Source organism: Nannobrachium achirus (assembly GCF_963921795.1).
Source record: "Nannobrachium achirus genome assembly, chromosome: 18".
Taxonomy (NCBI): Eukaryota; Metazoa; Chordata; class Actinopteri; order Myctophiformes; family Myctophidae; genus Nannobrachium; species Nannobrachium achirus.
This window is the reverse complement of record NC_137825.1, coordinates 37,383,130-37,408,020: the sequence shown is the minus strand read 5'-3', so window position 1 is coordinate 37,408,020 and position 24,891 is coordinate 37,383,130. Positions and strand designations below refer to the sequence as shown.

At 41.5% G+C, this 24,891-nt stretch overlaps 1 protein-coding gene across 1 annotated transcript; it reads right to left on the bottom strand.

Moving 5' to 3' along the window:
* Positions 1–60: 60 nt before the first annotated feature.
* Positions 61–17,168, bottom strand: LOC308303256 (DDB1- and CUL4-associated factor 7). The gene is made up of 7 exons (XM_080747585.1): positions 16,758–17,168; positions 7,428–7,586; positions 4,459–4,570; positions 3,721–3,839; positions 2,857–3,066; positions 1,999–2,116; positions 61–867 (listed from the first exon to the last, which is right to left on the bottom strand). Exons 1-7 carry the CDS (start codon positions 16,893–16,895, stop codon positions 695–697), a joined length of 1,029 nt encoding a protein of 342 aa, XP_080603711.1. The 5' UTR covers positions 16,896–17,168; the 3' UTR covers positions 61–694.
* Between the last annotated feature and the right edge of the window lie 7,723 nt (positions 17,169–24,891).

The following is a 24,891-nucleotide window of genomic DNA, read 5'->3' as shown; positions in this document are numbered from 1 at the left end:
AAACAATTGAAGACAAGAATTGTTAAATCCAGTTTTGTTTATGTTCAAAATGTCAAAAAGTGTAATAGAAGGGGAGAATTGTATAGGTTAAATAAATAACTAAGCATTCTATAGAACATTAAAAAACCATCTCGCTAGCAAACCTATTTGTCTATCAAACAACATGCTAAACACTTAGGGGGGGATCATTCTATTGAACATTATTAGGTGTCTGTACATGAAAGTTCTTTTGGCTATAATAACACTCCTATTCCACTTTTATGTGGTGCTTCATTGACCTTGCCTGTACAAAATGGATTTTGCTCACAGGAGTGTACACGTACTGAAATGTACCGAACATAATAGTATCAAGGAGGAGTAAACAATGTTAAGCAGTGAGGTATCCCCCTCCCCCCCACCCCGCTCAGAAAGAAAAAAAATCTTTATCTTCAATTCTCACACAATTGAAAAGCGCTTTAAGAACACTTACATACATTGCAGATACCAGCATGAATTATACAGACACTGCTGATACATCACACTGATTCAACACTTTTGTGTCCTTCAATGTAAACAGAGTTTCCACCGACATAAAGTCACATTGGCTGCTTCCAAATCAACTTGGAAAAGAAAAAGAAAACACGTTGTCAGTTGTACAATGTCCTGTCCCTCTGTCTTTCTTTACAATCCTTTTTTTGAGTATGAAAACCCAAACTCAGACCCGGAGGATCTCCAGACAGTTGTTGTAACAGATGGCGATCCAGTCAGGCTGGGTGGAAGCCCACTGGACGTTATTGATCTCTCCCTCGGCTGTGTAAGCCAGAATAGGGTCCTCGATGGCCCGTGGCATCTGCTGGATATCCCAGATCAGAGCCTGATGGTCATCCGCTAGGAGAAAAGGGGAGGGATGGTATGCGTTAGTGTTCAGTGCCCTAAAATCAATGCATGCATTACGTTGGGAGCATTTGAAAATCAATTGGTTATCACTATAGTGTTACAAAACTCACTTGAGGTGGATGTTTGGTGTCAGTAAAAGGACTTGTGTCATCATTAGAGTAATTTACCAGTGAAAATAAAAACATAAGCCCTGTTTCTAACCCAAGAAATTATTAAAACTTAGTAGGTAACCAATAACCACATGGCATTTGCGTAGGGAACATGCAATGAATAACTCCCATTAGGGAACACATTTTTGTGTAGTACAGTACATGATATGTTTTTGTAATTTTTGAATAATATTTGACGTTTTTCAGAAAACTTAGGTCAGGCCTAAATGGGTTAAACGAGTAATTCATCCCCAAAATGAACATTTTTTTATTATTCACGCCATGGAGACTTGAGTTCAATAATTTGATTACAATACATTTAAGTCATTTTGGGGGTAAACTACTCCTTTGATGTACCCATAAAAGACACCGCTCATGTTTCTTCTCTCACATTTGGGTTGATTTCCGTAATTCATACAGTAACAAAAAAGCAAACAATACATCACAGCTAAACAAACAGGTCTACTTTAATGCAGTGCATTCTTTATGTATGTCCTTAAACGTAGACCAATCACAGCTCATGCCACTACATGTCACGAAAGCATTGGAACATAAATATAAATTACTACAAGGGGAGGTAAAGGACAATTCCCATGGAAAGGCGGTGTCATTCACTCATTCACTGCTGTCATTTTTCCTTTTTCTCTTTTGTACATGAATTGAATAGGCCTACATAGGACCACGTTGGAAACAAGTCCCCAGGATTGTTTTGTGTCATCCTTTTAGCCTTAATGTATTATTGTACCACGTGCCGTTTACATTTCTGACTAATAAAGTATTCAATTAAAAATAACTTAAACTGAACAAGAAATGACTGACAATGACCAGTACCAATCAACTGAAATAAATAATGTACTATGGCCAAATTGCATAAAATAATAAGTAATAATTATAACAGCCCTAACATCAAGAAATAATGTCGAGATCTTATCGAGCTGAGACAGAGCATCGAAACCCAAGTTCAAAAACCTACCTGCGGTGCAGATGTGACAGGAGGAGTGGGGAGCCCAGGCGATGCCATTGACACAGGCTCTGTGGTTGTTCAGTCTGGCCACCGGGGTGCAGGGAACACGCACGTCCAAGATCACCACCTGGGATGACAACAAAATACCACATGGATGTTCACGCTGCACTTATGGCGCGCAAAACTATCGTTCAATTGTAAATTAGCCACTTTCAACCTGGCGTCCCTATTTTAGGCATGTCATTATGTGTGGAAATGTTCAAAAGTGGTCTGATCTAAATGCTCACAATTTGTCTTATGCATTGTGAGCTTGCAGATCAGGCATTTGACTATTTTTGAAATAGGACTTAAGTGGTTAAGGAACACAGAAGTGTTCTGTAATTAAAATGATTAAAAATAAATCAGTAAATAAATAAATCACAATAAATCTATATCCAAAGACAACAGCTTTTGATGAAAGAACCCCATAGCTAAACAATTGTTTGATTATTTTGACAATAAGTGTTTATATTTATGATTGATAATATATCTGGTGGCCTTTGCTACAATTATTAAACGTTTCAATGTCCAAGTGAAACTGATCAGGCTGATGCATTAAAATACAAAAACAAACGCAATATAATTTAGGCCAAAGTCAACAAAAGACAAGAAATTAGAGTGAAGAAATGCAATTAAGTGCTAAAAAGTAACTTGGATACCAGGCACACCTCAAAAAATAGTTGTGACACATTGTGAACTTGTAGATCCACTATTTTCGGGCAAAGATAGGTCTATTTGGTTAGATGGGGGAAAAAAGGAGGGGACCAAGTTTAGAGGGGACCCCCTGCAAACAAAGTATACAGCTAATACAAGTACCAAATTGCTCACCTCCATCCCATCCATAGCCATGGTAGCCAGGTAGTTGGGGTCCTGCTTGTTCCAGCACAGTCGGAGCAACGGGTGATGTTGCGGATCCTCATAGATGATGGTGCTGTGCTCAAGATGGCGGAGATCAAACATGCGCACCGAGCCATCAGCCCCCACTGAAGCGAACATATCCCTGCCCCCGCCAGCTCGACTGAAAGCGATGTCATACACCTGGGACATGGACACAGAGGTGGTATGTTCCTTTAATCACATTCAACCTGGCGTCCCTATTTTGGGCATGTCATTATAGGCAAATGTTTATATATGATTTTCTCCATACAGAAATAGCTCATTTACAAGCTCACAATGCACTGCAACGCGACACATTGTGAGCTAGTAGATAAGCAATCTTTGCTGTGCGACATTGCTATTGCTATAAGAAAAAGTATAAAATAGTTGTTAAACCAACATGTATTAATTAGATCGAAGGAATTACATGAAAGAATACATTCAACCCATAATATCTTGATACCAAGTAAACTTTTTTTTTTTTTTTTTTCTATTTTTGATGTATGAAGATAACTTAACATTTTAAACGTTATATAGAGCTGCTGTTATTTAAAGCTACCACACAAAATAACATTTTATTCATTAGAAATGGGCCAAAATTGCATGAACTACAGGGAAATGCTTCTCGAGCCTTGTTTGTTCTTGATTTTGAATTGGTTGCATTAACCTTTCTCTTTGTCCATGATGACACATACAGCAAAATGATACCAAACCAAGAACACTGAATCAGGGGGGAAAAGCAAATAGGTAATGTGTCCATCAAGAATATGTTAATACAACAGATGAAGCTGCAGTTCATCCACCCACAAGATTTACCTCTTTGTCATGGGCAATGAGCTGGGTTTTCACGTGACCAGACACCAGGTTGACTCTGCCCAACACCTGTCCTGTCTCCAGTCCCCAGATGGTACAGGTGGTGTCAATGCTGGATGTACCTAGAGGGAAGGAAAAAAAACATGTCCTTGCTCAATGTTATTATACTTATAATTCTTCCAGTTTTAGGCGAAGCAGTGTTGCCTATTCTCCACGTGCAAAAACTGTTAAATTCATGACCTGTCTGATGGCACTGGCAGTTTTGTCAATTGCAAAGAAACCATGCAAATGTCCATAGCAAAAACAAACAAAACACAATAACCATTCGATACTAGCCAGGAAAACCGCCCCGGTTGCGGAATTCAAATTCATTTTCATTAAAATTCCACAACCGAGGTGGTTTACCAGCCAATTCAAAACACCCAGAAGCAGATTAAATATGTTCAGCTGTAAGTTTGAACTGATGATGCAAAGAGGGACCTTTGTGCGTTTTACTTTTAATGGTTCCTTCTATTATATTGAAGTTTGAGATCAAAAGAGCTTGTTTATTTTGGAACATTACACAATCATGATTTAATATGTACAATTATTCATACTATAATTGTACATATTATAATAATATTGTGGATGCCTATAATGGGCAACCACATTATTGTTGGGTCATGAGGATTAGGACTAGGCATTTAGGGTTAAGGCCTGTGCACGTACACACAACACAAGATGTTTGTGGTAACCGCTCACCTAACAGATTTGGGTCCACCTCATTCCAGTCAAAGGACGTCAGGGGTGCACAGAAGTCAGAGTTCTTGTTGTTGTTCAGTAGACACTCCAGACGAGTCTCTGAGTCGCTCACCTGCCCAATAAAAAACATCATATACCACGTTTAGATTTCCAGGCAGTAATATGAATCATCCCAATGAGCCCATCAGACATCCACAAGGGCCCGCAGAGAAAAAAATAAAAGAAAAAACGATCTGCTTTAATAATCAATCCCTATTTTGGGCATATCATTAGAGGCAAAAAAAGTAAAATAATCAATAGTTGCAAACTTGCAGGCCTACTCTGCTTATCATCGGTCTCCTTTTGCAGAACATAAGGTGAGAACTGATTGGGAGGTTTCATTTCTTAAGTAAGCTGAGAAGCAGAGCTGCAACTATCTATTATCTTCTTTATCGTTATTGAAGAATTCTATCGATTTTAATAAAATAAATTGAGAATTAGTTTATATAAATACAATATTTATTTTCATGTATATGCATTTTGCAATGTTCCAACAATGACCAATAATGCCTTAACCCTAGGATGCATGAGTGGGGTCAAAAACGACCCCAGGGGTTGTTATTCTTCAATATCTTTAAAATTAAAAGTTTAAATATTTTCATATTCCAGGTATTCCTCATAAAACATGTTTGTGACATGAGGCCATTTGCATTCTTATCATTCCTTTCATTAATTTTAAGAAATTGCAGTTTTTGTATCACTACCCCACTCTTCCATGAGTGGGGTCAAAAATGACCCCAATTAAAATCAATGCATTTTTGCAATAAACTACTTTGCTCTCACACATAACTCTGCCATACTTTTGCCTAGCAACGTGATTTCAACTTTAAAACACTCAGACGACTTGGGCCTTTTATCCGTCAAAAGGGAGGAGCTGTAATTGTTGAAGCCCCGCCCCCTCTGTCTACTAAACGTGTCCAGCAGCTGTCACACTTTGCTGTCACACATTGCTCTCACATGTAACTCTGGCATACTTTTCCGTAGCAAAATGATTTCAACTTTAAAACGCTTACAAGACTTGGCACTTTTTCCAGCCAATAGGGACGAGCTGTAATTGTTGAAGCCCCGCCCCCCTGTCTTCCTATTGGCTGGGCTTTAAACAGCCATAACTCCAGTTTGCAGCATGGTACCGTCTCGAAATTTGGTGTCTGGACTTAGACCGCCATAGGGATGAGTTGCAATTGTTGAAGCCACGCCCCCTCTTCCCTCCTATTGGCTGGGCTTTAAACAGCCATAACTCCAGTTTGCAGCATTGTACAGTCTCGGAACTTGGTGTCTGGACTTAGACGGCCAATATGGACGAGCTGTAATTGTTGAAGCCCCGCCCCCCCTCTTACAAGTCTGTTGTTTCCACCCGCCCTGACGGTCGCTTCTCGCCCTTAGGGCGTCTTACTGGTAATAGTAGTAGTAATAGTAGTAATAAAAGTAGTAATAGTAGTAGTAATAGTGTAATAGTAGTAGTAATATTGTAATAGTAGTAGTAATAGTAGTAATAATAGTTGCGACCGTAGATCGCAAGTTTAGTACTGTATGTGAACGGTCACAGCTTGTCTGTATGTATGTATGTATCTCTGTCACGCCTGACACTGTGGGTCTATGGGTTTGTCGCTCTGACATCATGCTCTGATGTCACTGTGATGTCAGGGGAACCACTAACAGAATGGGTTTGCCGCTCTGGATTCACGCTCTGGCTTCACTATGATGTCACATAACAGAATCCCTTTTATGCCCATACATGGAGTTCCCTGATGTCATTAATATTAAGCCAATATCTAACAGGACTTCATATGGGAATACCCATATATGGAGACCACATCGGCCACATACCACACAGTGACATCAGAGCATGATGTCAGAGCGACAAACCCATAGAACCACAGTGTCAGGCGTGACAGAGATACATACATACATACATACATACCTACAAGCTGTGAACGTTCACATACTAAACTTGCGACCTACGGTCGCAACTATTATTACTAATATTACTACTACTACTACTACTATTACTACTATATTACTACTACTATTACCAGTAAGACGCCCTAAGGGCGAGAAGCGACTGTCAGGGCGGGTGGAAACAACAGACTTGTAAGAGGGGGCTGGGCTTCAACAATTACAGCTCGTCCATATTGGCTGTCTAAGTCCAGACACCAAGTTTTGAGACGGTACCATGCTGCAAAATGGAGTTATGGATGTTTAAAGCCCGGCCAATAGGAGGAAAGAGGGGGCGGGTCTTCAACAATTGCAGCTCATACCTATGGTGGTCTAAGTCCAGACACCAAGTTTCAAGACGGTACCATGCAGCGAACTGGAGTTATGGCTGTTTAAAGCCCAGCCAATAGGAAGACAGGGGGGCGGGGCTTCAACAATTACAGCTCGTCCCTATTGGCCGGAAAAAGTGCCAAGTCGTGTGAGCGTTTTAAAGTTGAAATCACGTTGCTACGCAAAAGTATGCCAGAGTTACGTGTGAGAGAAAAGTGTGATAGCAAAGTGTGACAGCTGCTGCATGCGTTTAGTAGACAGAGGGGGCGGGGCTTCAACAATTACAGCTTGCCCCTATTGGCAGAAAAAAGGCCCAAGTCGTGTGAGTGTTTTAAAGTTGAAATCACTTTGCTAGGCAAAAGTATGGCAGAGTTACGTGTGAGAGCAAGTCGTTTATTGCAAAAACACATTGATTTTAATTGGGGTCATTTTTGACCCCACTCATGGAAGAGTGTAGGTATTGGTTGGTCATGCATCCAAGGGTTAAGAGAGAGAGATACTGTATGCTTGTAAATAATGCATTTTCAACATGATTTCAGAAGTCAGACTCTTAAGCCCAACTTATGAATCACCTTGTCATATGACCATGTCGCTTGCCGAAAACGTTTTATGTTTTCATTCAGCGAGTGACATGGTCAACAATAAAGTACAAAAACGAGGCTCACCCTCCAGATACGCAGGTAGTCTCCGCTGGTGGCCAGCAGGTCAGGATAAACTCCTTTTGTGTCAGGAATCCACATGATCTTTGTGGTCGGGTAGGGGTGGTCAAATGTGTTCCGGCAGAGGAACTCTGAGCTCTCCTCCTCCAGGCCAACTATCTGAACCTATGGACAGAATACAACAATAATGAATGAATGTGTGTGTGTGTGTGTGTGTGTGTGTGTGTGTGTGTTGGTAAATGTGGTTTAACGGGACAATTGGCCTGAATACACACCACACTAACAGGACATTTTGGATTAGCAGGACAGGACTGGTGTCCTGCTAATTCATGGACAATTCTGAAATAGCAGAAGTGTTTCTATTGGTCTAGAGAGCCCAAATCCACTTTTTTTTTTGATGTCCTGTTAATACACATACACCCGACTTTTTTGTGTCTGAACAGCGCCCCCATAGGTTGTGTAATGCTACTGCATGTTCATACACAAGCTCATGAATATTCACACACAGTGTATGTTTTGAAGCACCTGATTGGCTGGGTGTCAGAGTCCTGTTAATGCACATACATGTTTTTATGAACATTTCAATGACATAGCATTTTGGGTGAATAACGTTAGTCATAAACACTCTTCAGGGGTCTGCCATTATAATAGCAACACCACAGGCCCCATGTGGCCCCCAGGGGCCCCTGGCTGCCATAAGCACACCGTTGCTCCGATCCACACTAAACTTGGCACACACACCGTTCAGGGGTCTGCCATTATAATAGCAACACCAAGGGCCCCATGTGGCCCCCAGGGGCCCCTGGCTGCCACAGGCACACCGTTGCTCTGATCCACACTAAACTTGATTGTACAAACACCGTTCTGGGGGTCTGCCATTATAATAGCAACACCACAGGCCCCACGTGGCCCCCAGGGGCCCCTGGCTGCCACAGGCATACCGTTGCTCCGATCCACACTAAACTTGGCACAAACACCGTTCAGGGGTCTACCATTATAATAGCAACACAAGGGGCCCAATGTGGCCCCCGGGTGCCCCTGGCTGACACAGGCACACCGTTGCTCCGATCCGCACTAAACTTGATTGCACAAACACCGTTCAGGGGTCGGCCATTATAATAGCAACACAAGGGGCCCAATGTGGCCCCCAGGGGCCCCTGGCTGCCACAGGCATACCATTGCTCCGATCCACACTAAACTTGATTGAACAAACACCGTTCAGGGGTCGGCCATTATAATAGCAACACAAGGGGCCCAATGTGGCTCCCAGGGGCCCCTGGCTACCACAGGCACACCGTTGCTCCAATCCACACTAAACTTGGCATAAACACTGTTCAGGGGTCTACCATGTTGGTGGTTTGCCACACCATGGGCCTGCAACATGATTTGCATAACATACAGACAATGTTTCTTAATTATACAAATTTAACCAGATATTGCAATTGTTGTATTGTTATTTTGTGTAATAATTAATCAAAACGTCCCAAAAAATCACGTTTATATTAATGTCCATTTTCCAAGTTTGCCAACATTTTAGCTCACTCCAAGGAGGCTATGCATATTTTACAAACCACTCATCCAATTGACTGTACATTTTGTGGTTCTTACATGTTTCTATTTTTTATTAATGAATTGCATTTGTTTTCTTAATGAAAATCTTGGCCGGATTTAAAAGGCATTTTTAGAATCGGCCCCAGGCCTAAATGGATTAATGCAGTGGTTCTCAACCTTTTCAGGACACAACCCCCTAAATTAATAATAATAGCAGATCTACATGCTCACGAGGATGTAGATTGGCTATTTTCACAATTTCTGCATAATATTTGTCAATTTGGCCAATGTTTAATTTAAACTGTCACTCTAGAGGTATTAGAAAGTACTTAAACTGTCACTTTAAAAATGTGTAGCTATACAAGTGATGACCATGGTAATCAAATGGCTATTCGCATAACAGGTTTACCAGGCAGGCAGTGAGTGGTGGGCTTGCACATACCCCCCTATTCATATGGATAGGCTACTTTAACACCTACTGTAGGTTTCCAGCGGTGACTGTATGTGCATTGTGCGTGTCTCAGGCTACCTGGCTCCATTACTGTGATAGATGAGATTTGTTCAAAGCAAACTTTTAGTTAGCACGCACACATCTAAAGGCGCTCGTGCATGTGACGTCAATAAATGACCGTCCGCCCTGAAAAGAAAACCCCAAAGCACCACTGGTAGCAGCTCTGCACAGTCATGTATGCTGATCAGCGTAGCTCCTATATACAGTATCACATGACCACATCATGACCATGACATCATGTACAGTACATATGAGTTTAAGTTAACTCCGACATACAGGAGTAGGCAGGCACCCAGGCACCATTTTTACCCTTGGGTAAAAATGCTAATTAAGTTCAAGCCTACAGATCATTTTGGTCACTTTATCATCTAATCAGGCTTTTATGAACACCCTGAACAGTTTTTAATATTTATATATTTGATGTAAATGTTATCTTTCCCCCCAGGCTCAGGGCCTCTCCACATACACACCCATTGTAACTTCAAACTTCATTAAAAACACACACTATTTTTTTCTGGTGACTCACACTACCCTCCTAATACGTGAGCAGGCCGTGTTTTCTCAATAACCCTTTTCATTTATTTTTAATAATTCTTTGGGAAAATTTGAAAAATTAAAATTATTACAAATAAATGAAAAATTGTATCGAAAAAAAACATGGCCTGCTCATGTATTAGGAGGGTAGTATGAGTCACCAGAAAAAAATATAATGGAGTTTGAAGTTACAATGGGTGTGTGTGGGGAGAGGCCCTGAGCCTGGGGAGGCAGACCCATGCAAGGCAGAGTTTTTTTAAATGGAATATCCCTTTAAATCCCGATACTGATTCTAGAATTATTCCTCTACACAGTATTACACAGTATAGGCAAAATTCTTGTGTTACGAATTGTGTGTACATCTTGTAGATCAGTGACTTCACTAGCCTTCAGATACAGTATATGACACCAACGTAGCTTACTACAATTCTAAGGTCAAATTATTCTAAATAAGCTTGTGACCTTGACCTTTTATCACTGAACTGTACTGTCTGTACTGTACTGTCTGTACTTTTACTGTACTGTAAAAACAGTGCAGTAAAAGTTTGTTTATCGGTGATGACACTGATTGACAAATTGTAGCATTCCCTGTGGGATCATAAAGCACCAAATAGAGTGTCTCGTTTGGCTTGAATAAAGCATAGCCTTATTAGCCTACTACCAAGGTTGTCCCGAATATGCCATTTCCTCATATGTGACACAATGTTACTATAGTCCGGCCAGTTTGTGCAGTATTTTGATGGAATCGCGCACTTTTTTGCCTGAAATGCTCGGACTACAATCAGTCTAACCTGCTTGATTCCTCCAGACTCAAATCTAATCCTCATCTCCTTGCTTGAGGGAGCAGGGATTTAAAGTTCCTTGAAGTACACAAGTTCCTTGAAGTACACAATAAAGAGGAGCTCAAGTGGGACACAACGCACGTGAGGATAAAGAATTTGCAACTATATTGCTTTTATCGCCTGAAGAGGTTCGGAGTCTAGGCTACTGCATCCTCAGGCTGGACTACAATAGCTCCATTGAGAGTGTTCTGTCACACCTGGATTCGCCCACGAGAATTATTAAAGTTATATCACTGGATTGATCCAGACAGACAAACAGTCTTTTAATTATATAAAAGAAAATAATGTGTGAATTAAATCAAACAAGCCACCTGTCCTGTTCTCTGATTGGCTGTAGCACGTCTCTACTCTCAGTGCTGTCACAACCCATGTTAGGCTTTTAGGTTATAGGACGGCAAAAGGATCATCTGGGCTAGCATGTTGCATTGTGAACCGGGCTTAAGAAATCTGTTATACAATCCGGGATGAGGTGCGTGTGTGCGCGTGTGCGTGGGTGCATCCGGCAGTGGTAGGTCACGTCAGACAGTGGGTAGGTAGGAGTCTATGGCATCTCAGTGATGTCATGATGACTCAGACATGCAACAAATCGGTCATATATCTGCACAAAAAGGGGTAAATTGCCCCCATTGATTACGGAAGGGTACTTTAGAAATCTGAAGATACCCTTACACTTAAACCTTATGCTGTATGTTTACTGTTCAGAGAGAAAGCAATGGTGCACAGTCATTTAGATAATCATCTGGGGACCCCCTCCCCAAAATAATTCCCTGACCTAGAGGTTGAGAACCACTGCTTTAACTAACCAGAACAAAAAAATAAGCCATGTGCATAGATTACACAGATTATGAGTTCCATTTGGTTCCATTTGTATATAGTCACTAGTAAGACTACCCTAAGCATAAAGTAACACGTAGGATTTACTTTCACACATATTCACAGTATTTAAAGCCTTGCCTTGTACAGACTGCATACAAACAAACCAACTGACTGTGGGGGGAGGGGCAGCTTCTCACTCACACAGTTTTGAGTGAGTGCAGTGAGGGAGATGGGGGATGGGCAGGCAGCACAGGTGAATTTGATCAGTGGCTGATTGCATTGCAAGCTAGTAATCAGCAAGTGGGCTACAGTGGAAAGAATGAGTGAAAGGGTTTCCCTGCACAAGGTGAAATCTTTGAAAAGAGTGGAGGAGAGCTTAACTCAAATTGGTTAACAATCGGCAGACAAACAGGCAGGCAGGCAGGCAGATAGACAGACAGACAGACAGACAGACAGACAGACAGACAGACAGACAGACAGACAGACAGACAGACAGACAGATAATGTTAATTTAACCTTGCATCATGAGACTTAGTGTTCATTTGGTTCCATTTGTACTGTCAGAGCAGTGTAGATGTTGTTGACTAAAACTATGACGAAAAGTATTTGTCGATTGCATTTCTTTCACTGACAAAAACTAAATAAAAACTAAGCTGTGATGACTAAAACTAAGACTAATTATATTGACAATTTCGTCAACAAAATCAAAACTAGACTAAAACGTTAGGGAGGGACTAGTGGAGTAGAGAGTCATTTTATGTTTGGTTGTTCTCAAGTGTTGCGTGCTGAAAATAGCAGATCTACAAGCTCACAACGTGTCGCGCAACGCGTTGTGAGCTTGTAGATCTGCTATTTTCAGCACACAACCAAGTGTAAAATCACTCATTACGATGCCATCAAGGCCTGCCAAAATACATTTTAGTTGACTAAATGAACTGTAGATGTAGTCGCCTAAAAATGTATGATATTTAGTCGACTAAAATTAGACTAAAACTAAAACTCTTCAGGTCACTAAATTATGACTAAAATTAAATGACATTTTATTCAAAACTAAATCAAAATTTGTTGTCAAAAACAACAGTGTCAGAGTCCCTGGGCCTGAACAGTGGTTCTCAAAGTGGATTCCAACCTGGAATTCACTTTGAGAACCACTGTGTGAACAGAATATGAACATTTTTACATAACAGCATGGTAGCAATATCAGAATAATGATAGTTGACAAAGTAACCATCTTGGTGGTGCCGGTGGTGATAACATTAATATCCAAAGAAAACATTTGCCTTGTCATGGCATGTTCGGGGACATCATGAGCATTTAGCAATACAAAAGATTTGCATTCATTCAACCTTTATTTAATTTCTCGAAAAGATCAATTGAGGGAGATCCTCATTTACTACTTTATTGAAAATAGATGTTTTGATTTATGTAAATGTGGGGGTTTCTGGACTAACGCTGGTATTAAACATAATTCTGGAAAAAGTAGCCTATTTATACATTTGCAGGCAACTGAATAATGGGGATGCAGTAACGCACTGTAGCTTATGAGATACTGCAAATCAATTATCAAATTATAATTGCCATAATTATTCCTTGCAGCTACAAAAATGATGTCATACAACATGTAACTCAACATTAAAGTAGGGCTGGGTGATAAATCTCAGACCTGACTTTCTTTTTTTTTAAGATCAGTTTTTTGGGCTTTTTATGCCTTTATTTGTTAGGATAGTAGACAGGAAATGGGGAGAGAGATGGGGAATGACATGTGGCAAAGGTCGTCCGGATCGGGAATCGAACCGGCGACCTGCATACCTAGACTTGTGGATCTGCTATATTTTAAAGATTCACTTAATTTTTCTTCCTGTGCATTTACCCGCTGGAAAAAACAATGTCATTGCTTAATTGCAGTGCACTTAAAACTGACCCAAAAACAACAAATGTATCGATAATTTATACCTACAATCGACAGGCTGCAGTCTAAGGCAGATTTTGGTTTCGGAAAATGATTTGAAAAATGCTCCCTTCAAATGTTCTGGGTAGCTATAATCACTGTAGCAGGTCCCCCAGCAGCAACGTTTCACCATGGCCGTAATAATGTAATATAAATGTTTTTGATATTAATTTGCCTATATACCAGTAAGACTCCCTAATCGGGTCACATTTATGATCGGCTACTTTTGACTATTTTCCCATATTTTTTTCCCAGGGGGTCCGTGGGGAGCCCTGGCGGTGGCTGGGCCCCTGGGTACCCCCTGGGTGCTGGCCCCGTCTCTCCCGGTCGATGGGGGGCCAAGGTACGGGCTTTTTAGCGGGTTATGGGAGCCAACTTTGGGTGGAAGTGTTTTGCTACGCTGTCGTCCAATCCTCACAGTTAGGGAGAGGGCTTTGCGACAGATCAATCATGCAGTAATCATGCAGATCTACAAGCTCGCAGCACGAAGCATTGTGAGCTTGTAGATCGTCTATTTTTTGGCAAAGAGATTTGGTAGAGAGTGAAAAGAAGTACATAATTTATTATGTACCTTTTACCAATTATAGAGGGTTTAAATAGTACTGGATATGCAGCTCGGCAAATAAAAGGTGAATTGATCCCAGTGTATGACAGAGGATGATATCACGATAAATTAAATCTCCACAATATGATTATTGTGAGTGTTTTTTATCACGATAAACGATAATATCGTATATTGTCCCATCCCTACGGTCTGAGGTGCTTTGGCGGTCTTCCCCGAATTTTGTCTGATTACAGCGGGGCAGGGCTACATTCCTGTGTCCTACAAAAAATAAATGTTGAACCTTGTTCATGATTGGTGTGTTTTTCAGCTATAGTTTTTGGTCTTATAACCCTTCCAGTAAATCTCTTATGAAAATCTCTAAAGAAGTCAAGAATAACAGACGAGCTGTAAAGTTAACTTCACAAAGCTTAAGTCTATTGACCCCTCAGTCATGACATTTTCAATGTCCCCCTTCGACCAAGATGGATGAAAATGCTAGTTTGTTCACTGCAGAACTTTATTAACAGTAGCTCAACATTGAAGATGTTGAAATCACATCTCTCAGCCTGTTCTCAGGCCTGCTAAGTCACACACAGTAGTCATATTGCATTGAATTGTAGTTTACCATCTCAGTGGCACCAACAACACTTAGTTAGTGAGCTTTGTATCGATGTCATTCCAGTCCTGCATGTTTACTGGCTTATATTCCACTTGTATGGTTGATCCTGAGGGCAAGTCAGGTGTTGAAACAGTAACACACCACTGTAGGCAAGAGACATTGACCGAAGTGCTGTACATGGTGCATAAATTACAAACAGGCCTACCAGTAAGACTCCCTAATCGGGAGATAAGCGACCGTCAGGTCACATGTATACACAAAGACGGATGTAACTGGCATTGGTTCCTAGTTGTGTGGACAATGTATAGTTTTGGTCGGCTCAGAGAATGTGGGGTGTACCGATTTTCGTGATTTTAGGGCAACATTTGTAGGAGCAGTGTCCAAAAATGTGTTTGAAAAAATCGGCCTGATGGGGGCGCTATATGGGACAGATCCATGTTGATGACATGAGTGTAGACATACTGTGTAGCGATTTGCGCAGGAAAATTAAGGAACATTAAAAGCCAGCGAAAAAACAAATGTGTCTTAGGAAGAGATTTAAAAACATCAATAGAATGCCTTGTTTGTGTTTAGCTATGTCACATTTAATCACATTTGACCCTTAAATACCCTGCAGTGACATATTTTCATGTGTTTAATTGCAGCTGTCCTGTTAATGTAGTTAGTCCTGTTAATTCACATGGGCGGAGCTTAGAACCTAATTATCTAATGTCCTCCTAATGTAGGATTTTGTCAGATTGTTAAAACTTGAGTTGTGTTGAGTTTATTCAACTTTTGAAGTGAAATATGTGTTCTATGGCTCAAAATAGATTTTTTGACATGCTCCACATATTAGTAAAGCAAGTGGAAAGTGGTGTCCTGCTAATGTTGTAAACCGCAGGTTTGAGCTAAAGGGTCCTGCTAAACCACATCTACCAGTATGTGTGTGTGTGTGTGTGTGTGTGTGTGTGTGTGTGTGTGTGTGTGTGTGTGTGTGTGTGTGTGTACTTGGCCCGTTTTGAGCAATCCCGCTGACCAATAGTCTAAAATTGGTCTAAAAGTTAAAGTTTTTTAGATATTGATTATTTAGACGTCTATATATAGACCATCTATATAGCCATTGAAATAACATCTAATCAACGTCTAATCTAAGCATAGACATTTAAAAAACGTTCACTTTTAGAATAATTTTCGACTAGCGCTCAGAGGGATTTTTGAAAACCACAAAAAGTGGTGAAGGTAGATCATTGATATATCTATGACTTGAATATCCTCCTGCACGTATGGATCATCAATGATTGAGTATTACTTATTAACAACTTGAACCCCATCACCCATAGTGGTGAGAACATTATACAAGAATAGACAATCTAAAGGCTCACCACGAGCTATTTTGGGCAGAGATTGTGTGTGTACATGGAAAAACTGGTCCAAATACAGTTGCAACTCGGGTCTGATTCACTAAGAATAGAGCTCAGCTACTTGAGTGGTCAAGCATCATTTACACTCTGTACATTAGTGCGACGGTGTTGAGGTCTGTAGTAAAATAAATAAATACTTTCACTACTCAGTACTCACCAAAAAAAAGACGGTTCAAAGATGTTTAAAGCCTACTTTCCTCAGTGGGAACACTCGGAGCCCCCCACCTCACGTCTAAAATACACATTTTGGTCAGAATAGAAAACATTTCACCGGAGGTTTTAGCTACTCCACACCGCCCTCTACAGATCTTGTCCATAGAAAATTCCATTGACCAGATTTTGCCTTCCGGTGAATTATTTTCTTGTCTGGCTAAAAAGTGTATTTTGGACGTGAGGTGGGGGGCTCAGAGTGTTCCCACTTAGGACAGTAGGCTTTCAACTCTCTAAAGCCGTCTTTGTTTTGGCGAGTAGCGAAACTGTATTGTTGTATTTTACTACAGACGAGAGGATGCGCAGGGATCATCAGTGACATAGCTATGGACCAGAGCTAACGTAACGTTCTTCTCGTTACCTTGTTGTTGTACTCCTCCACAAAGCTGCCGAGGGCCAGACGGAATCGCTTGTCCGGTCGGACACTCCAGTTCATGGCGTACACCGTCCATGGCGCCTCGTATTTGTAGATCTCTTTGCGTTTACCATGGAGCGACATCTTCAAGCCCCTATAAATATATCAATATGTCTGCGTGGCTGACTGCGAAGGTTTACCAGCAGGGGTAAACAATGAGACCCTGCTGCGACGGGTCGTCCTAAACAATGACCTAAAAACCACAAATGCAACCGATTATATGCGAGTTTAAATCATTTGTACAAACGTATAGGCTCATTCCTGTAGAAATTCCGTCGGGAGGTTTTGCTAAATGTTGAAATAATCCATGGTAATAGTCATGTACACGGACAGCTGCTAACAGACATCCACACACTGGAGCAATGGCGGCGGCGCACAAAAACACAAGTATCCGACGGAAAAGCGTCACTCGCTATGGTCACTCATCGTGTCGTGTGCCTAACAAGCAAAACAGCGCCCCCTATTGACTGTATGGCACTGCTTATGGAACAGTGCACAATAGATGGTATGGAGAGTTGCGTCACTCCCGTTCACTTCATGGGGCCAGGTCTTCTACGCACACATCTATTGGCGTATAGTGACAAACGGCCAACCGGAAGTTTACAAAATGCATTGAAGTCTATGAGGTGTAAAGTGACAATGAACCACGTGACCAGCGCTGTTTCTGACCCCGCGGTGACACCACTCTCTGATTATACTGCTCTGGTATGGTCACGACGACATTGAACCTCCTCTGACCTGCCTGGTGCAATAGTTAAATGAGGTACACTTTTGAGGATTCTTTGGTCCTTTTGACCATAACAGTCCGCCTCTCTCTCTCTCCCCAGTCGCGTGGCACTGGCAATGCAGTGGGGAACCCCCAACATAATTTGGACTGTCAGTGTGGACCCCCAAAATAATATTTAAAAGAACTGGGTCTGGGCTGGGGACCGAAAAAAATAATCTTAATCAAAATGTTCCTATTTATCACGACAAAGCAAAAAATAAAATAAAAATATAAATAAATATCAATTTAAAACTACACTCTTGCCATTAATATTAATGGAAGAATGTGGACTTTGTCCCACTGCATAACTCCGCCCCCGGTAGCAAAAGAGAATGATTTTTCTGGTTGGCCAGTCAGGGACCAATCAGAAGGCTGACAAAGGGTCAATTATCGTCTCAGCCTATCACAGGCCGAGGCCGGATGGTGGGCGGATATATAAACCGTAAACGTTCACTACTATTCTTCAGTTGAGCTAAATAGTAGGCCTACTGTCTACTCCTACAGAAACATCACGACATGGACTCTGAGGAAGACCTCACTCCTCGATATCTATTAAGAGGAATCTTGAACAATGATCTGTTAAGCATCAGATCCCCAGTCACACGAAGGTAACTCACCAAACTGTCCTTCATATGTCTATAAAATGTGTATTTTCAAATGGCTATGCTACCGATCGTCTGGACTTCAAGAAACAAGGTGGGCGATCTTGGAGTCAAAATCCCTGGCCGCAATCACACATATGCGTGAGACATCTCCATATCGTTTGAGAATGAGGGGCTGGAGGGGGTCCAATTCATTTTCTATGTAAGTCACGTGGTTTCATGTCGTTGCCGTGTCTCTTGCTCAACCGAAGGCTGTCTTTTGGCCAAGAGATTTGCGAGAGACAAAAAACCACGTGACCTTCATTGAGAATGAATTGGACCCACCCTCCCCCCTTATTCTCAGACGACACGGACACGATAGCTCCCGTAAATGTTTGTACGGCGCCTAAAATGCACAGAAAAGTCTGATGACACACAACACAAATATAAACCACATGTATGTCTTACGTAAGACTTGTGTGTGGGGACAGCCCATAAGTCCTACAACTCATTCAGTCAGTGGCATCGGTTCAAGTGCAGCTAAACTTGGCATGTTAATTGTGCCACAATTAACAATAATGCATTGCACCTGTGCTGCTGACCTACGGAACTTGGGAATATGCCATTTTGTCAAGATGGGGAGACTACAAGTGTGGAGAATATAATTGTAATACCTTGTTAAAGTGACCCTTTTGTAAAATATTACATTTGTAGTTATTTTACTGTAATTTAAAGTGATCCCTGACCCTGACTAATACGACAAATATGCCTTAATACATTATAATTGTCCTCTACAATGTAAATTAAAAACACCTTAATTATTTTATTTCTTCTAGAAATAGCTAATCTTTCACTCAACAGGGTAAATGCCCGTCGCAAGTTGATGATGTCATAAATGTCATGTGTGATCTATCCCTATGGAATTTATGGCATGCATGTGCAAATAAAAACAAACTTAATACTTCATATGGTTAATATGAGCATCAACTCAATATTTCAAATGTGTTTTTTGCACATGCATTCCATAAATTCCATAGGGATAGATCACACATGACATTTATGACATCAACTTGCGACATGCATTTCCCCTATTGAGTGAAAGATTAGCTATTTCTTGAAGAAATAAAATATTGAAGGTGTTTTTAATTTTACATTGTAGTTATAGAGGACAATTATAATGTATTAAGGCATATTTGTCGTATTAGTCAGGGATCACTTTAACAACATAACCAGCACAGATAGACAAAGACTCATTCATGGACCCAATTTGAACTCATTAGACCTACTTGGGTTAGGGTTGGGTTTAGGCATAGTTTTACTGAGGTTAGGTTTAGGCTGGCATAGTAACTTTCACCAAGTTGGCATTCACCAGCGTCGGCAGGTTAACATTCACTAGTGTCGGACTAATGGGACGTAGGAACAATGGGATGTCGGACCAATGCCATAGCATCCATCAGGCTACTGAATCACACGAACTGTAACATTGCAACAAGTTCTATTCATGCCATCCCAGAATGCACATTTGGGTGGGCTCTGCACACAATAATTTAATTAGTCGCTACGTACAACCTGTATGAATTGTAAAAAGGGACCAGAATTTAAAGAAGCCAAACGCTTTCTTGTGGTTATCGTTTTAGTTGGTCTCAGTAATTCATATCAATTCTTTGGCTTTACGGTAAACAAAAAAACAACAACTTTGTTTTAATAAAACCATCTTTAATGTGGGTTTCTTCTGTCACACATGATGTACCAAACCACTTTTTGACCTACTGTTAATTGTTGTACACATTCAAATATGACCTAATTCTTCTGTAGGACTTCTGCTGAAGCACAGCGCTCCCGCAACAGTGAGCGGCTTAGCGCTGGGTTGAGGAGTGACTCTGGTGCCCAGAGCACCAGCAGAAGTACACGGAAAAGTGCCAGGTTGAGAGGTGGCGCTGGGGCCCCTACCCTAACCCCGCAGGAAGCCCTGAGACGCAGCCTGAAACAGAAGCTCTGTGAGGTCAGGATGGAGCATAGTTTATTAAAATACTCTTATCTCACTCTCGTACTGTACATGTAACCCCCTAGGAATTGTATGGACACCAGTGCAGTATGGTTTTGGGGGTTTAAATTGACATTCTTTTTAATGGCAGCTCTAGAAGCTCAAAAGGAGTCGTGATGCAAAGTAGTTGTGAGGTTGTAGATTGGCTATTGACTTTTTTGGTTGGTTGTACAAAATGGGCCCGTGTTAAGTGCTTAATCAAATTAACTGATTTAGTTTAGTATAAAAATGTATGTACATTACAAAATAAAAACTTAAGAACGTGTTTCTTGATCAATTAATTGAACAAGGCTATCGATAGAATAAGTACTACTGCAGCAGCTCTAAACTCAACCAATATGTTAATCAAGCTCCAATTTCTCTAGAGCACGGCCAGGACATCGCTGCCTGGTAGCAACAGAAAGACCACCGCAAATGTGCCAGTGCAGCCTGCAGCTACCTCCGACAGGGGAAGCAGCCGTGCTAGGTAGGCAGTGTGTCAACCATGACATGCTTGAAATGTTGTTGGGGAAATGATAGGATAATAAGTACATGTTTCTCTAAAATGATGTTATATTACTGTATTTCTGTCAGCAGTAATAACAGAATGTCTTTGATATTCCTGCTTTGGTTAATTTGTGCTTGTGTTTCAGTACTAGGCTGTCGGATTTGGAATTTTCCAGGGTGACTTTGCCTGCCGCAGACCAGTCGGAGAGGCCACTGAAAAGAAAAAGACCACCTCGTATCATAGATATAACTGCATTTGAGAAACGTCTCAATCAAGGTGATAAGGTTAAAACGTAACCAATGAATTGTGTGCTTTCATTCCCCCATGGCTGGTTATTAAGACATGGGAGACTTGTTACAATCGAGGCATTTAACGGATGCTTTTATCCAGAGGTGGCTTACAAGTTTCCCGAACGCCTTCGTAGCTTACAAAGGCTCCCGTCAATCAAGAGCCTTTGTAGGCTACGAAGGCTTTCAAGAAACGGGTTGAGAGTGTACAAATGGCTGCTACGATGGGTGAGGGCACGCCTTACAAATGGAGCAAACCCCCTTCCCAAAAGCTTCCAGAGCTTCTGCAGACCTGCTATAAGAAGGCGTTTGTAAGGGGCGCACCCTTCGTAGCGAAGCTGAGCACTATATAACTGAAAGTATAGTTTAAAATTGTATCAAAGTCAAGTGGACAGCAGTGTTCACACCCGATATAAAAAATATAATAGTCAACTATGAAAAATAAACTAAAAAATACAATTGTGTACAATATATCTTTTGTTATGCGGTGCACAAGGCACATCAGCAGCAGTATCCCGTGTGTGCGCACACAAAAAAGAACGGGCAAGTCAAAATATCTTTGGAGTGTAATGATGATAGACAGTGGTGGAAAGGTACTCACATTTCTTTCTTAACAAGTGTTTCACGGGAAACACACGTTTCCTCCGCAAAAAATATCTAAAAAATTACTTTTTATAAAAAAGTTGATAAAAGTTGATCGGCAGGGAACCCCCTAGTTAAATTGTTGATCAGGCAGTTGACCGGCAGAGAATGAGTTAAGTATCAATACTGCAATATAGAATACTCTGTCACAGGTAAAGTCTGGAATTCAAAATGTACTTGAGTTAAAGTACAAAAGTATTGGCATCAAAATGTACTTAAGATTGCCCCAACACGTGGCACTCAGTTTACACACATTTTGCACTAAACAACCACAGGTTTACTTTGACCTGTGTTCACCCTGCTGTTGCTGCTATGACCTGAATGTCCAAGGTTGTGTGCCTCGGGAACATTTTGCAGATGGGTGAACTTGGTCTTTTCCTGTATTTCTTGCAATTTCATTGACCATTGACTAAGTGTTTCCCTAACCCTTGCCTCTCTGGTTATGTCATTCAGAGTCTGCAGTGTCCCTGGGGGAAGCTGCAAGGAAGGAGCCAGCGATGCCTACAGCTAGTGCAATCATATGTGGCATCAGTCCTAGGTAGACTGTCAATTAACATGCTCAAACTCATTGCGAATTTGACTGGGAATATTAATTATACATACTGTACATCAAATTGTTGACATGGGGATAGATATTTTCTGGGATTTGGGAGGCTACATTAGTCATTGCTTTTACCTACAACATAGTTATTTTGTAAGCTTTACTGATTATGGAGATTTCTCCATGTGTAAATATTGTGACAATATTGATATCATGATAATTGGTCAAAAATATTCTGATTTAGTTTTGATTGCCCAGCTCTCAGAAGGAACACATTTTCTAACCGGTTCATTTATTTGCTTGTGTTTCAGTTCTGGGCAGTCGGAGCTGGATTTATCCTATGTTCCTATGCCCGGCACAGACAAGTCGGTGAGGGGACTGCGCAGAAAAAGACCACGACGTATCTTAAATGTGTCTGCCTTTGAGGAAAGACTCAGTCAAGGTGAGGGTAAAGGTTAAAACTCACCACTGATGTGCTTTCATTCTCCTATGGCTGGCTATTAACACGTTAAAGGGATAGTTCCCCCCCAAAATAAATCCTGTCGATTACTCACCCCATGGAGACTTGAATTCATGGATGTATAGATTTGTTTTTGTCGCATTCCCAATAGTCTTATGACCAACAGTGGTTCCCTATGGAGACACAAAAATTATGGTGGCATACTGCAACGGTAAGGAATAAGTGCTTGACACATTCAAACTAGGGCTTGGTGTTTGTTCTCAGAAATCTCCTTCCACAGAAACGTACAGATGCTTTGGGTTACATGTTACATGACTAGTATTGATTGTTTTTTTTTACCTGGTGTTTCTGTTTGCAGACACTGATGGTAGAGCGTCACCCTCCCCTACAGCCTCTACCACTTTGTCGGGGTAATTGGATATCTAACATCTTTCCCTCATTATAATAGTTAATGTTTTTCCCTCATGATTCTCTTGCTGTTGAACTTCACTCAGATCCAGTATACATAATACTTCATATATTACATGCATAGATCCTCTGAGTGCTGTCACTTCTAACTGGCTGTTGTAGTAATATAAGAAAGATTATGGAGTTACATATTGTTGGGTCACAATTATTAGATAATCACCAATTGCAATTACCTGCATATTTAAATTATCTGCCTAGTGGAATTCTTGTTTACGAAGCCTAAAAGCCAAATGTAATTGTTTATTTCAAAAACGGTTAATCGCATTATGTTTGACAATTCATCATCCTGATAGCCTTGCATTATTGTCTAATTTCTTTTGCAGTGTAACGTTAAGCTTGAAAACGCCACACACGGGCGCCCGCACTGAGAAAAAGGCTCTTCAAAGAAGGGCACCTCAACCCCACCAATTCAGCGTGGAGGCTTTTGAAGAAGGTGTATTAAGTCAGACGGTTGGTAATTCTGGTAAGTGGCCTAACTAATGGAATTAATTAGCTCAAATGATTTCTGTATTTTGTGCGTAGATGTTTCTCAGGGCACATTATGCTTGTTTTAATTTGAGCATATGTGGTATGCATTCTTAATAGTTGAGCCACGGGGCATCTCTTTTTATGGTGGCGTAAAAGGAGGCAGAGCCTTTTAGATCTGTCTGTGTGTTGTCCTCTATATCTTGCAAACCTCAACAAATAACTTTTACACGCTCGCTGCCATTAGACCAAGGAAGAACCTCAACCTGTTTTATCATGTCTAAAAATAAATATTGAAATATTACATATTTAGAATAGAACCACTGGATCGGGATGAAATCCTGCCCAAATATGCAGTTGTAACGGTTGTCATAAACTACTGAAGGTGTCGCTATTAGACCCTGTGAAGTTTAGTGCCACCACTAAATCTACTCTCCTCTTCGTGTTCACCTCTCAGATGGTGGAGGTAGTCGGGTCTTCAGTAAGGCGGCACGCTCCAATGACTTAACCCTGAATCTGAGTGATGCTGAACCTGAATGCACCATTGACTTCTTCAACCATGCCACCACCCTCTACGCCCAGTCATCTGTCATGGGGGCCACCATTCCCATCACTGCCACAAAGGACAAAGCCACGGTCATGGCATCGCGAATACAGAGGGATACTGGGGATGAAGCGGATGGAGAGATCAGCCAAGACGAGGAAATGGAAGTAGAGTGCAGCAAGCTGATAAGAAGACAATCAAGCTCTTATCCTCCAGCCGAAGGGGGAGAGGACGTCTCTGTGGAATCTCAACCTGAGGAAGAGGATGCTGCAGCTCATTCTCCCTCAGACGAAGGGGCATCTCAGACTGAAGATGAAGCAGTCGAAGTGCAGCATGGAGTTGAGTCCCAAACAGAGGGGGAGGCCTCCGAGTCCCAACCAGAGGGGGAGGAGGCAGAGTCCCTACCAGAAGACGCCGCCGTGTCCCAAACGGATGAAGAGGCCCATGAGGCCCATGATCAATCGGAAGAGACCCGTGAGGAGGAACCTGGGTCCCAAACAGACGAGGAGGAAGAGCCCGAGGTCCCCGAGTCCCTGCCAGAAGAAGAGGAGGCAGAGTCCTTACCAGAAGACGCCACCGTGTCAACGGATGAAGAGGCCCATGAATCTCAAACAGGTGATCAATTAGACGAGGCCCCTGAGGTGGAACCTGGGTCCCAAACAGACGAGGAGGAAGCCGAGGCCCCTGAGTCCCAACAGGAAGAAGAGGTCCCCGTGGACCAAATGGAAGAAGAGGCAGTTCTTGACTCCCAGTCCGAAGAGGACAACGAGAAACCAGAAACTACAATCGAGGGAA

What these genes read in the sequence shown, in the direction of transcription:
- LOC308303256 (XM_080747585.1), bottom strand. Translation starts at nt 16,895, where the DNA reads ATGTCGCTCCATGGTAAACGCAAAGAGATCTACAAATACGAGGCGCCA. An exon ending in TCATTGCCCATGACAAAGAG is followed by an intron (nt 3,067 to 3,720) that starts GTAAATCTTGTG and finishes TCCATGTCCCAG; the next exon opens with GTGTATGACATCGCTTTCAG. An exon ending in CTGTCACATCTGCACCGCAG is followed by an intron (nt 868 to 1,998) that starts GTAGGTTTTTGA and finishes CTTTTCTCCTAG; the next exon opens with CGGATGACCATCAGGCTCTG.